We start from the raw sequence: 13626 nt of genomic DNA on the forward strand, positions 1-13626 counted from the left end.
AAACATTCATGATGGCCGGCTCAAGCATAATTTATTAGGCCTACACGAGCTAACTACGTTAACTTACACGACAGGTTATTGCAGGCCCGGGCAAAATGACAGTGAAGACGCATTAACTGATTCATTGGAAACTGTAGTCACTGGGTTACATCAGACACCAACTTATAGGAGAGCACGGTTAAAAAAAGGAGTATTACATGCATTTCATGCAGCCGATCTTGAAATTGATCAAATCTCACTGACGGAGTAAGAATTCCCTTTGTGGCAGAATTAAATAATTATTAAATCCACATTTCCAGCCTTCTGTATGTCAATTCGGGTCTGAATGAAGGCTGTCGTCATTTTCCGATCAAGTAAAGATTCGGCAGATTTTTGACGAACAAGTAAAAAAAATTATCCTATCTTTGGCATTTCTCATATTTGCCAGAGGGTTAAGGATTTTTTTCGTTCATAGATCCCAAGAGATAGGCTCCGCAATAACAAGATCCAATTTAAAAAAACCCACATCGACGAAACAGGTCAGGCGACGTGGGTCTTTTGCGAGAACCGAGCCTGCCCTCATTAAGCAGTGCGTATCTTCAAAGTGACGGCCAATTAAGCGCATCCATTTCTGAACTCATGCGATAATCATGGATGGCAACCGACGAAACAAAAGAGGCCTTTTCCTCCCTACACCACAGCCGCCAATAGCAATTTACTTACGCTCTTTCGATCAAGAAGCAACTGACTGATGGTCGGCATTGTGTTTATTCGTTCTGTTGCGTACAGCCGACTTAGCGTTTCATGCTTGAAATATGGGTCACATGCACCCACGCAGCTAAGCAAGTCTAGTAATACAATTTCAGATGGTCGGGTTTTTCCTGCGTCCTTGAAATGTGGTAAGCATCCAGCCAGGGTAACCTTATCGAAGACAATTTGCGTGGATTGTAAAGTACTAGAAAATGATCCACAATTACTAGGCCTACGTATGGTAGATGTAAAACAATATATATTATAATACTATAAATTAACGCTGAAATGTTATCAACAAACCAAAAAAATGTAAAAAAAAACGTACATAGCGTCTGTGGTTACTTTAGCTCACAGCGGTGTTCAGTGGAATGGAGAATAACTCATCCACCGGAATTTCAGATGGTCGGGTTTTTCCTGCGTCCTTGAAATGTGGTAAGCATCCAGCCAGGGTAACCTTATCGAAGACAATTTGCGTGGATTGTAAAGTACTAGCAAATGATCCACAATTGCTAGGCCTACGTGTGGTAGATGTACCATAAACAATATATATAATAATACTATAAATTAACGCTAAAATGTTATCAACAAACCAAAAAAATGTAAAAAAAAACGTATAAAGCGTCTGTGGTTATTTAGCTCACAGCGGTGTTCAGTGGAATGGAGAATAACTCATCCACCGGAATGATGATTTAGACTTTGGCGTCAACATAAGGACAAACTCAGAATGTTTCGATATTTCCAACATCTGTCCATGTCTTTTTCTGATTTTCCACCTCTCAATTCTTATGGCACGCTACACACTTCTGAATATACACACAACTAGTCTGTAACTGGCAAATTGTTATCGGAATACGGGTTTTGAAAATTCAATCTTTGGTCGATTAAGGTTGTCGACGAGTGTTTTGTCGGTGCTTTTACGGTAAATTAATTAGCGCAATTCGACCATGGCGATCATACGTGGTGCTTTCTTTCTCCCTTCTTATTTTTTTTCCTCTCCGAAGTCCACGGCCAATTGAATTAGGTTCTCTTAACCAAATTGCGAGGTAACGGTCAGTGGTGATTGAGTGCCGAAAGTGTCTATAATTGCATTGGTATGAGCGATGCTGCCAACAATTTGCCTTCGGTGTCCCGTTTCAGGGTTATGTTTGCTGCACACGGATCTTGGATCTCGATCAACGCTGGTCTGCTCCATCCACCAGGCGGGTTCCGTTGTCAGTGATAACAAGTGAGATTCGTATCAGTGTGAAATAAACAGGCCCTAGAGCCTACCACATTTTCCGTAATTCTAAAAACTGTTCCTAGATTTTGGGCCCGGGGAGAGAACGCGCTTTTGCATAATGGTCACAATTTCAGGCACACTCTATTGCATTGAGTAGAAAATTCATAATCCAAACAGGCGCAGACAGACGTCACGGTGGGAGGGGTAGGGCGGTGATGCGAAGGGGACGTCACACACCGATGAGCTTTGCAGGCCTTGTGTTCCACGTTCTCCCCGTCTTGGATAACCTTCCTGAGGGTTTAAAAAGAAGAAAATGGCTCTTGCACCGATAATCCCATCCATTCTGTAATCAAATATCGGACAACACGGATGGGTTATGCGGAAAGTCGGGCAGATAGTAGGTAAATCCAGTGAGAGATTCGAGGCTTTCTGGTCAACCGCAAGGCCAACTAAGATTGCGGGAAACTTCATGCGCAGTTAATGCTTTTGAAGATTTTTAAAAGCACTGCGTCCCACGCTGAAAAGATGATTGTTTTTTTAACATTTTTGAGTGTTGGGAGTCGAAGCAGAGACGGATTCGACCGCTAAATTGACAGTCTTTGTCGAGCCTCTGTGGTAATTGGAACGGGCGGCGTGAACACGTTTCCTGAAAACATGCCGCAGTCATATGGAAACAAACCATACGTTGATGTTGTTACGAGAATGCATGATGCGTATTGACCACTGCGCCCGTTGAAACTGGCTCATGTTGTGCTATCATGCTGTCAGGCCATATGCTGTCAGGTTATGCTTGTTTTGCCCGTTGAAACTGGGGTCGTTTTGTGCATTCATGTTATCAGGTCATGTTGTGAAATCATTCATTTTCATAATTTTCAATTATTTTTGAGAGCCAGATAGACCCGGCACAATCAGCTGTGAACAACCTGCCAGTTTACTGAATGCGGAACAGAAACTGAAAGGAAATAATTGAAAATATACACTGGCGAACTCGCTAAACCAAGATAAATAAACGACAAGTGATGAGCAAGTGTTGGGGGTGAAACATGCAGATGACTACATATCGCGTCGTACTACTAGGTTTTGTTCTCTGCACATCAACACACTTTTTGAGTTAAGCTATTGGTAAACACAACTGGCTTGACATTTTTGAGCCACGAGCGCGTAATGTTTCACTGTTTCCAGATAACGATGCAACTAACACAAATACTGGCCCAACCGAATAATCGAGCTGAAAGGGAATCGATTCGAGCCGCGACCTCAGCCCCGGCCGGGAGACGAACACGTTCAGAGTAAACGCTGAAATTTGAGCTACACTTCAACCGTTGCACGCTATAGTTTCTGTCATCGAAGAACTCATTACGGTCGATACGTGGAGAATTGAAGCCATATCACTCGCTGTTTGACATTGTGCCCTCTGGTGTGCTTCCCGAAATGATGACGTCATGGATTGAACAAGACTAAAAATACCCATAATGCACCTGTCATTCTGCAGCGGTGGAAATGATGCATAATAAATAACAGCACACGGGAGAATCACTACAGAGCGCATATCGAATCGGTAGAGGTACAGCCTGGTCCGTACAAATAGCCAATTTGATCAGCACACAGTACTGGGAACGGGGCCGTAGAAATGAGTCTGCCTGAACCCGAGCCGTCACCCGAACCCGAACCGGAGCCTGGTATCGGCGGACCGTGGGGGAACTCTTCCCTGGTGATGAGCGAGCCGTTCCCCGAGTGGGGGTGGAACGCGTCGAGTGAGGGGGAACCGGAACCAGTTGCCGAGCCGCACTTTGGGCCCTGCGTCCAGGGGATCCTGGTCGCCTTGGCCGTGCTGATAATCGTCGTCGGTTCCTTGGGGAATACCTTGGTCATTATTGTCATTGGGAAGATGCGAACAGGTGAGTTGAGATTAAAAAGGCTGAACGAAGTTTGTCATTTTTGGCCATGAATGTGGCTTTCGTAGCCTACTATCACAGAGGATTGCCACTGTGTGTTGCAATTTTTCTTCAAAGCTGCGGTACAGTTTCCTTCTTGGATGTAAAGACTTTGTCTTAACTATACAATTATTGGGGAAACTGAAAGAAACTTAACTTTAGAGCTATTCTGCAAAGAATCCAGCAACAAAACTGACTTCTATAACTACCACCACTCTTTTAAAAAAGGCAGTTCTTCAGCTGGACACAAAAGCGACGAGAATTCGACGTCACGGAACGTTTGCAGTGAACTCCGCCCGACTAGTTGCGTTCGTTACGTTGCGGATATTTGACCTGACTTACAAAATCATGTTAGTATCCGCTTTCGCGCGATCTAAGAACCGACCTTTAACATAACGAGTTGCCGTTAGTTTTCAACAATGAAGCGATTTCCAAAATCATTGTTTTTTTACAGGAAATTACCAAATACTTTCCCTGATTCTTTTTGTAACCAACAAGCTCTCGGACTTTAAACCGGAATAAAAGTCACACTCTCTGCCAGTTTGGCGGATACGTCAGCGTTACAAAGAGGTTGATTTCTTAACACCAAGCTAGTTCGATTCAAAATCAGCCTGTTAGTTCAAATTTTACTGCCGAAACGTGGCAAAATAAGCCCGACAAAGAATTTTGTTGCAATTTGGGGACTGAAAGTCGAAAAACAACGACAGCCGGTACCTAACTCCATGCACACTCAAATCTCTCTGTACAAAATGCGGCTGACTGGGGCCAACCATGTTTTTTTAATAAGCTGGATTACAGAAATGCCAGCTCTGACAGATAAAAACGCCTTTTCAATATTTTGGGGTGAATATTAAAAAAAAAAGAATTCCTCAGACGTAGAACCTGAAAAAAGTACAAGCGGCCAACGCTACAATATCGCTGACAATCGCGGGTGTACTATTATTTATCATTATTTATTCGGCCAATGAAAGGACAGGACAACACTTAACGACAGGACAAAGACGATAGGTTGGGGGGTCACTAGATATAACATGTTCAGGGCAGGTGAAAAGGGGAGGGGTATCCATTCTAAGACGGCCGGGAGGAGCAAACGTAGACCAGCATACACTATGACTCGAAAGCCTGTTCGTCAAATAATGGAACGGAGAATTTAAAAAATAATTTGAAAAAAAAACCACACCATATACATGTATATTTTCTAAGCAAAAGCAAGGCAATCATAATGAAGTTACATTGATGCGTGCGGTTGAAAGTATGGCTGGTAATATTCATTAAGTCTAAACCCGGATAATTTCTTTGTGAGAAAAAAAATCTCATTTCTTCACTTTTTACAAACTTTTTATTCTGCCCTTTTGTCCTAGCAAATGTTTTGTTGCGTTTCTAGAACTATTTTTTATTATTCAGTTGTTATAACACTATTATCCCTAACATTAATAACTATTTTTTTATTATTCAGTTGTTATAACACTATTATCCCTAACATTAATGACTACAAAAATAGCAAAAGAAACAAGACGACAAGGTATTAAATTCACCGTGATTTTTCTTCACCGACAGCAATTTTCGTGTGAGTAAATAAATGAAAATTCGACTGAAATCTACAGGCAGTTTCCCTCAAGGTGGCTGTACCATTGTAACTTTTAACATTCAATAACGCGAGGAGTTTCACAGTGGTGCGCCTCCAAGAGTTTGCAACACGTTGACCAATCACAAAGCGCAAAATCTGTCGACTCTTTCCAAACGCGCATTGGGTCGACAGATTTTCGGTAATGTGATTGGTCCACGCGTTGCAAACTCTACAAACTGCATTTCCCTCTCAATGCGGGCCGTGTTTTGAATCGGTATTTTCTGGTAATATTCATTCGGCATTTTAATACCTGCGTGAAATGTTAAACCCTTTACGAATTTATTCTTTTGTGTTTGTGCAGACGGCCCGCCATACCTTCCCTTCCCAAGAGGGTTGTCGGGTCCGTCATCATTATCCTGTCCAACACGTTATCGCTGTTTGGCTAGTCACCATGGGGAGCCCGATCTTAATCCCGCGTGGACTAGGAAGTTAGAGACTACAATTATAATTCCATTGTGAGAAGACTGACCACCCCTAATGTAGAAACCGTGACCCTGTCCCTCCGTTGCGAAATTACTATCTCTGATTCGCAAACCAGTGCGTGACATCTGTCACGATTCGGCAAATTTCCAACATCGAGCGAGAATGCAGCCAACGCCCGATCATCGGCTCATCGTGATGGAGGAGACGACTCGAGTTCCTGTGTACATTCCTCCATGATGTGATCAAAACTGAGAGGCAGTTTCCCTCGGCTTAATGGAGGAATCAACAAGATCCTTGCATGGACGAAGCGCCGGTGGTTAGCTAAATTCCTTACATCTAATGGCGGTGTAAAGATTGATGCCTCAAATCCAGTTTTAATAGCGGCAGTCAATCCGGACGAGAAACATGCCGTTCCATGCTGAAGGGAAGAGAATAAATTACGCCCATTTACAATTGCGCTTGCAATTCGTGGAAGTAAAACATGTTTATTTTTAGAAAGGAATCAATATTTGTTGGTAATTTATTTTCAATTTCGATTTCTTTTTACTTGATATAATTCAGCCTGATGCATGTTTGCACACACTAACTTCAGCTGTAATTACCGTGTTCCGGGTCTGATACATGCATAAAACTCTGGATCCCTCCTATCGTTTCTACTTCTCTTTAAATATTTCCAGCTTGTTATCTTTGTGCTATGACACTAAAACTAAGCCATGCCATGGCATCTGCAATCTGCCATGCCATGCCATGCCATACCAAGACGTTTCCTGAAATCTACACGCAGGGACAATCTGTCATGACTGTGAATGCTAGTTGGAAATTCGTCTCTACTTTCAGCAGTCGATCGCGTGTTGAGCGCGGTTGAGCATGGATGTCACGAAGAGGGATTTTCAGGGAATGAAAGTCAACAATCTGCTTGAAAATACTTTTCCACGGTTTGGACCCCTTTCACTGCCGATGGTTTGTCATGTTGATGCTGATGAGTTCATACCCACCCAGCCTCTTTTGGAGTGTCCAGCGGGGTTCCAGAGAGGAGTGACCCCCGAGTTGCAACCATTCCCACCTTACCAGTCGAAAAAAAAGGGGCCACAGCTTTCGGGGGCGGGGTGTTGAGGATTCCTCGGATGGAAGAAAAATGGATAGACAATTTTGGAAAGGTAGAAATTCCTTTGGCTCCCTTGACCCAAGCCCTGGATACGACACCTACCCCACCCTTGGAAAGAGCTGCTCCCCGGCCCTCTTCAAGGCAAGCGACGCTCATGTCAGTGCAGAGAGGTCCATGCACTGCACACAATACTTCCTGACGCTGTAGATATTTTAAGTTGAATCGATGCCCGCTAAATGCCAGCATGGAGGTAGAGTGATTCTACCTCCATGATGCCAGTAAGCAGGTTGATTTCAAAGTAGCGATAATCCTGCAATATGGGTGCGGGCCGTCCCCCTTTTCGCGCCTCCCGAACAAAATAATTCAGCTGGATGTCCATGCGCACGAGGTGTGATTCTGCAAAGGAATTCCCTTTTCGATATATGAAACTTCTTAACCAAATCCCAAAATTTCCCAAGATATTTCCCACCGACGGAAGGTGAAAATGGAGAGGGTATATTACCAGGACGAAAACCCGACTACCATTATGATGGATCAAACTGTAGAGAGGCGCTAAAAATCACCACCTATCCGGAGAAAATATTTATGATGTAGTGAATCGCTCTTTGCGACACCATTTAGAAATCGTGTGCAACGTCGTTGAAAGCGCCTAAGTGCCTTTAGATTCGATAAGAATTTTACGTAACGACATGTTCTCAGAGACATTACTGGAAGTCTCAAATTGCGTGAAGTCATTTCATGTGTGTTTTTCTGAAGAGACATTCGAAAGGAAAGCGAGCCGGCTGAACAGCTAGAGCCCAGAGGCCGTTCAAATCACACGAGAGAGCCTTATGAAGTCCTTGGCCTTAGAACACGAGCCACAGTCCAATGCACATTATAGGTTTATGCGAAGGGAAATCGCCCAAGGCAGCAGGATCGGGCCGTGTTGAAATGGCCTTCGATGTGTTTTTAAGGAAACGTGCTGTGAAAATTCAGCTCAACTTGTCATCATGCATACTACTTTTTGTGACGATAAAAATAAGATCTAAATACTTCTTTTCATTGGAGGTGACAACAGGGTTGTAGTTTTTCTATTCCTAGAAAATCCTTTCATCAATACGTTTAAAAGGGCAACATTTTGCTTTTGTCACACGAGGCAATCCTCGTCAAAAGAGCATAAAAATACCAAAGGATGTTCTCAAAATCAACCACCAACAAGGTTTGAAGAAAACTGACCTTTTTTATAGTCTGAACAAGCTGCTAAACCCGATTAAGTAAAAAGTAGAGCTCAGTCCAAGAAAATGTAGAGACGTACGATATTAATTATGTTGTACACAGCGCGCCATGAAGACAATACTTTGTTCCTTTCCTCTGACGCTTTGGTTATGAGTATATGGAAATCTTCGTTAACACCAAAATGTTAGAGCACCACCCTTCTACTGCTGAGGTTAAACTTCATAGTACTATATTGCAAGCAAGATTTCCTGTATTTATTGAAGTCATACCAGCATATTTCATATTGGCATTAAGCAACAGTAATTTATTGTTTTCTCCGAGTTTGAAGTGCAACACACAACCACACAACCTCATTTTTATGCAATCTGGCGCACACGCATAGCAAATTTTGTACCGAAATGCTACATTTTCTTCATTGACGCTGCACCCTGGAACCATTATGACATGATGACAGCGTGTGGCGACTTAACACTGTACAGGCATGCAGAATTATTCAAAACTTAAAACGCATATCAGACGTATAAATGAGGCCTAGAGGCCACAAATCGCAATCCGAACCTGTCGCAAATGATCAGAAAACAGACCATAGTTGCAACAAACGTGTCACCGATCAATTTATAGTTTAAAACTTCATGTTTAAAATTTACATGTGCGTTTGAGGCCGTGAAGGCAAACCCTTGGTCGGCAACAAAGGAAATACAGTAGGTGTAATTTCATCGTTGGAAATGCAGTGTATTCTGCAGCGACCAATCAACGATAAAGAATTCCAATATAAATAGAAAATAGATGTTTTTAAGAATCTATTGTTTCATGACTTGAACGATTTCTTCATGAATAAAAAAGACCAGATATATCACCCTCGCCGCTACTGGCAACGCCCAATGGAACAATCGCCCCACGTCGTCGGACCGCCAAACGGGGGATCAACACGCATATTTTTTCACAGATTACATCCAACAAGTGACGTAGACATAATGGCTCCCATGGCAAATGCACGCATTGGACCTTAATTTTTGAATAAAAGTCATTTTAGAGCAGTTGGGCGATGATAATAAAGCGAGCCTTATATTCATTGCCATAAATGACATTGCAAAGTGTGGTCATTCAAGCGTAACTCTCCGCCAGTTCCCCCCTGATTTCATGGCTAATTGCCTACACATTATGGGGGATCTCATATACAATTGATGGCATGCTGGCCACCGTGTTTCGTTATAATAGGATTACATTAGTGTAAATTATGAAGGAGGTCTGCCTAAATTATTAGTTTCAGGATGTCAAAGTAACGAAACAAGCAGGTGTGGTGAAAACAGATGTCCAAATGTACTTGTTGCAGTTATGTTACATAGATCCTTATCTCACAGAAACTTTTAGGTTCCAATTTAAGTTTTACGGGACTAATTCAAGTCCGAACGTACTTAATTGCAAGGTCTATATCGCAAGTCTAAATTCTAAATTTTATATTCTCAAATTCCCCGAACGCTATACTCCCCTAGCACCAGGTCAGCGTGATGGAACTGTTCGGGCTTGGCTTTCCCCATGCAGCATATTAAAATGTACCGGGGTACAGAGCAGAAATCGAAACATACAACACATAAAACAGTCACCGCCGTGTCTGTAACCCAAAATTAAACAGCCGTAGCGTAACGACACGCTCTACTCTGAACACGATTATTCAAAATTATTTGATTAGCAAAATTTTTCCTTCAGCGATATACTGTTATTCGAAATATTCATGCAGTAGGGCCACACACAGTAATTCAATGGAGTGAGGCTCAGTGAGGACATCAAGTACTGCAGCATTCCGCCATTTCTGGGTGAAAAGCATTCCGCCATTTCTGGGTGAAAAGTTGACTTTTGTAGCACAATTCAGTTCACATTTTTGTATCCACACTGGCAAGACAGACTTCTCGCGCTGTCTCCGTCAGTGTTTTATTTAACAAGGTGACCATTGAAACATGCCTCCCTACATCACTTTCAATCTTCGGCTGAAACATCTTTCAGTCTCTTCCTCTCAGACAGGGTTGAAATAAAAGGTGGAAGCTGTAATAAATGTGGGAACAGAACCTCTTGGAGAATGTCACTCAAAATGTTACCCGTGGAGTGGGCATGGCATCACTTCGTCTCTTTTTTCCGCAAGGAAATACTCGGGATGCGTTTCTCTGATCACCGATTTGTCTCTTAATATTAAAAATAGTCCTTCAAACCCTGTTGCGCTTAATGATTATAAGAATAGCAGCCTGCATTGTAAAGGATCCTCGAACAAGTTTAAATTTCTTCCGTTTTTCTTGTATTTGTCTTTTCTTAAATATCCTTCTCCGTTATCTTTTATCCTTCGCCCAGGTCGAACAGTGACCGATGTCTTCTTGACCTCCCTGGCCGTGGCTGACCTTCTTGTCTGCATCATCTGCTCCCCTCTCCTCGTGGTTGGGATCCTGGTCCACTCTGGCCACACTGGGGTCTCCTACAACGTGGAGCAATTCCTCTTCTACTTCTCCTCCGCCGCGTCCATCTTCAACTTAACGGCGATCGCCCTGGACCGCCATGACGCCGTGCTGCACCCAATGTCGCGGCGGCTCACCCTGCCGCGGTGCCGGCCCGTCCTGGCGGGCGTCTGGGCCCTGTCAGCGGCCGTCGCTGTCGTGGTCTATTTCATGCCACCCCAGTTTGAGTTCATCGTCTTGGCGCTGTGCTTCGCTTTCCCCTTCGTCGCCATGGTGATCAGCTACGCCCGCATCCTGCGCGTGGCCAAGGCGGCCGAGCGCAGAGCGGCGTCCCATCAGGGCGGGAGCTCGGGCAAGGACGGCAGCAAGACGGACAAGACGGTCAAGATGGTAGTCATCGTGGTGGCCGTCTTCACAGTGTCCTGGATTCCGAGTCTCATCAGCCGACTGCTCAAGTACGTAGTCACCATGACACCGGACGAGAAGAGTGTCATGGAGGTCACGGCATGCCTGATCGCCTACGGGGGGAGCGCCCTCAACTTCTTGGTATACGCCTTCATGAGCAGACGATTTAAAATCGGTTTGGCCCAGGTAAACAAACTCTACAATTTAACTGAAAATATATACATCTATCCCATTCAAACTGTAACGTCTTCCCACGTTTCCCAAAGTAAAAACTCCTATCCGACCAGTAAATTTGGCGAAGACCAGAGACTACAATAACTAAGTTATGATTAAAGAAGGGTTATGATTTTTTTTCGTAAACCGATTCCAGAACTTTTCTGAATAATTTGACAGCTACAAATTCAGGCATGAAGGGGGCGCTTTAAAATGCATTTGTAGATATTTATCACACAGGATTGCCATGTAAAAGACTTGAAGTGTGCAAAAACACAAATTAGCCCATCGATCAACACAGCTTCGCCGCGGAAATAGGTTTTTTTCTGGCCTACAAACAAACATACCGGCAATGTAGAGATCAACCAAGCCTTGCCAAAGACCAGCAATAATAATCACAAGAATGTGGATAAATAACAGTTGTCTTATCTTTTCCTGCTCTCTTTGCACAGCTCTTCAGATGTCATCGCTTCATCCAGAGGGTCAGCCCCACGGCAGATGACGACATCGGAAAGACCCGATTCCACGCAACCATGGCAACAGTCCAGCACACCGCCACGGCGCCGCAGGACGCCCTGAAAGACGGGTCCGCCTTCCGGAGTGACAAAATGACGCCAAACGAACCGAACGCGTCTTTGAATCATGCTGAGAATCGATTACAGTCAATCGATCCACCAAGCTCACTCGCCACCCTGAAATAGACACTGAGAATCGATCATCACAAATCGATTCATCAAAGTCGCACAAGCCTGAAATGGACATTGTAACTAGTAAAATGAAGTAAAGTTGCTTGTTTATAAAGTCAAACTCTGTAATGTAAATTTGTAATAATCTATTGATCCTTATAGAAGTGTGTAAATACAGAAAAAAATGAGTTGTTCTCCATCGACGTTACCCTCAAAGACGATACATACAATAAACTTTGAGTAAAGAAACGTTAGATGTCCTCAACGTTGTACAAATCACCATTAACTTCAAATTACTGTTAACTTTGTAGTTTTATTTTCATTCGTTTATTTCGTGTGGATAATGGTATAATATATTAATCCAATTCATCGATCAGATAGACTGATCGAACTCTCTAGCACTTGGCTATTAGAAGCTTTCGATATGGTAGTAATCATGGGACACCGTGTACATTTTTTTGGTTAAAATAAAATGCAGTGATTTCTGAAGTCTTTTTGCGGTTTAGAGATAAATAAGAAGAAGCGCACTTACAACAAATTTGGGGTAAAACTTTGCTTGACATTCTATCTATAATGAACTCGATGCAATTCCTGAGGAGAAAAGAAGAACATTTTACAAGAAAATAATTTTCGTCGGAGAGAAACCTGTGACCTCACAAAAAGTACGCTGCCTTAAAAATGTAGCAAAAACGGTCCAGACGTTCCTGAAGGTCACAGTTCAAAGAAAACAAGGCTTGCATCCCAACAACAGCGGATTAAAAGCCAAAGGGGGGGTGCCAAAACATTCGGACAATTCTAATGTTTAAATGACCTCTAATGGCCTCTCTGCAGGGTAAGGCAACAATATGGAGACTTCACACTCTGTGAAAACGGTGGTGTTAAGTAAACACCCTTGGTGTTATCAGATGACTACACCCAGTCTGGTGTAGTCCTCACTGGGTGTAGTCCTCTACCAACACCCACGGTAGTAAAATAACACCAATTAGTCACCACAGTTTCTGCACCGTACATATGCTTCTGGAGGTAATGAATTTTTTTTTTCGGGGGGCGGGGTATGGACTCCATTGTTTACCACTGCATCATCTCCACCAATTCATCTCCACTGCAGGGCTACAAGTCCTCTTCAAAATTCCAAAGGGTTGCAAGGCCATGGGGCTTGTCATAACCCGGGGATTTGACGAGCAGATCACCCTCTGTGATGATCAAAATTTTGATTAATTTTTCAATTTTTCGGGTATAAACCTCGGCAGTGGACAGGCAAACGCCCGCCTATTTTGTAGGCCTCCCACGGGTTGGTAAGTCGTGTCCTACACGTGGCCTCCAACTTTCCAGTCATTGCCCTGCGCTACATGTCAAGTCGACCGCACGCGGTCAACAAGATGCATTCTCTTCAATTAACAAACTGAAGGGGGGAGGATGCCACACGTCAACTGTCAACGCAGACGCCAAAGCTTTCAAGGAGAGCCAACAGATGCGTATCGGTTCCATCAAGTGATCTGCGAATGAGGAAGCCGAATGAGGGAGCTGACTTTCGGCCTATATTGCACGACAGCCCCAAAGCGAAGCCAAGGGCACTATGCGTGCCGGGGCGGGTTCAAAACGTCATTTGCCACACCACAACAGTCA

General features: G+C 43.5%; 1 protein-coding gene across 1 annotated transcript; it reads left to right on the forward strand.

Annotated features, from left to right (window-relative positions):
- The first annotated feature begins 3036 nt into the window (after positions 1–3036).
- On the forward strand, positions 3037–12538 carry LOC110977600 (QRFP-like peptide receptor). Its single transcript, XM_022231866.2, has 3 exons — positions 3037–3849; positions 10596–11287; positions 11767–12538. Exons 1-3 carry the CDS (start codon positions 3582–3584, stop codon positions 12013–12015), a joined length of 1209 nt encoding a protein of 402 aa, XP_022087558.2. The 5' UTR covers positions 3037–3581; the 3' UTR covers positions 12016–12538.
- Positions 12539–13626: the final 1088 nt, after the last annotated feature.

Source organism: Acanthaster planci, linkage group LG19, assembly GCF_054643075.1.
Source record: "Acanthaster planci isolate LZ-2023a linkage group LG19, COTS_SCS, whole genome shotgun sequence".
Taxonomy (NCBI): Eukaryota; Metazoa; Echinodermata; class Asteroidea; order Valvatida; family Acanthasteridae; genus Acanthaster; species Acanthaster planci.

Coding starts and splice junctions, on each gene's coding strand:
- LOC110977600 (XM_022231866.2), top strand. CDS start 3,582: ATGAGTCTGCCTGAACCCGAGCCGTCACCCGAACCCGAACCGGAGCCT. Junction 3,850..10,595: donor CATTGGGAAGATGCGAACAG/GTGAGTTGAGAT, acceptor TCCTTCGCCCAG/GTCGAACAGTGACCGATGTC. Junction 11,288..11,766: donor TTAAAATCGGTTTGGCCCAG/GTAAACAAACTC, acceptor CTCTTTGCACAG/CTCTTCAGATGTCATCGCTT.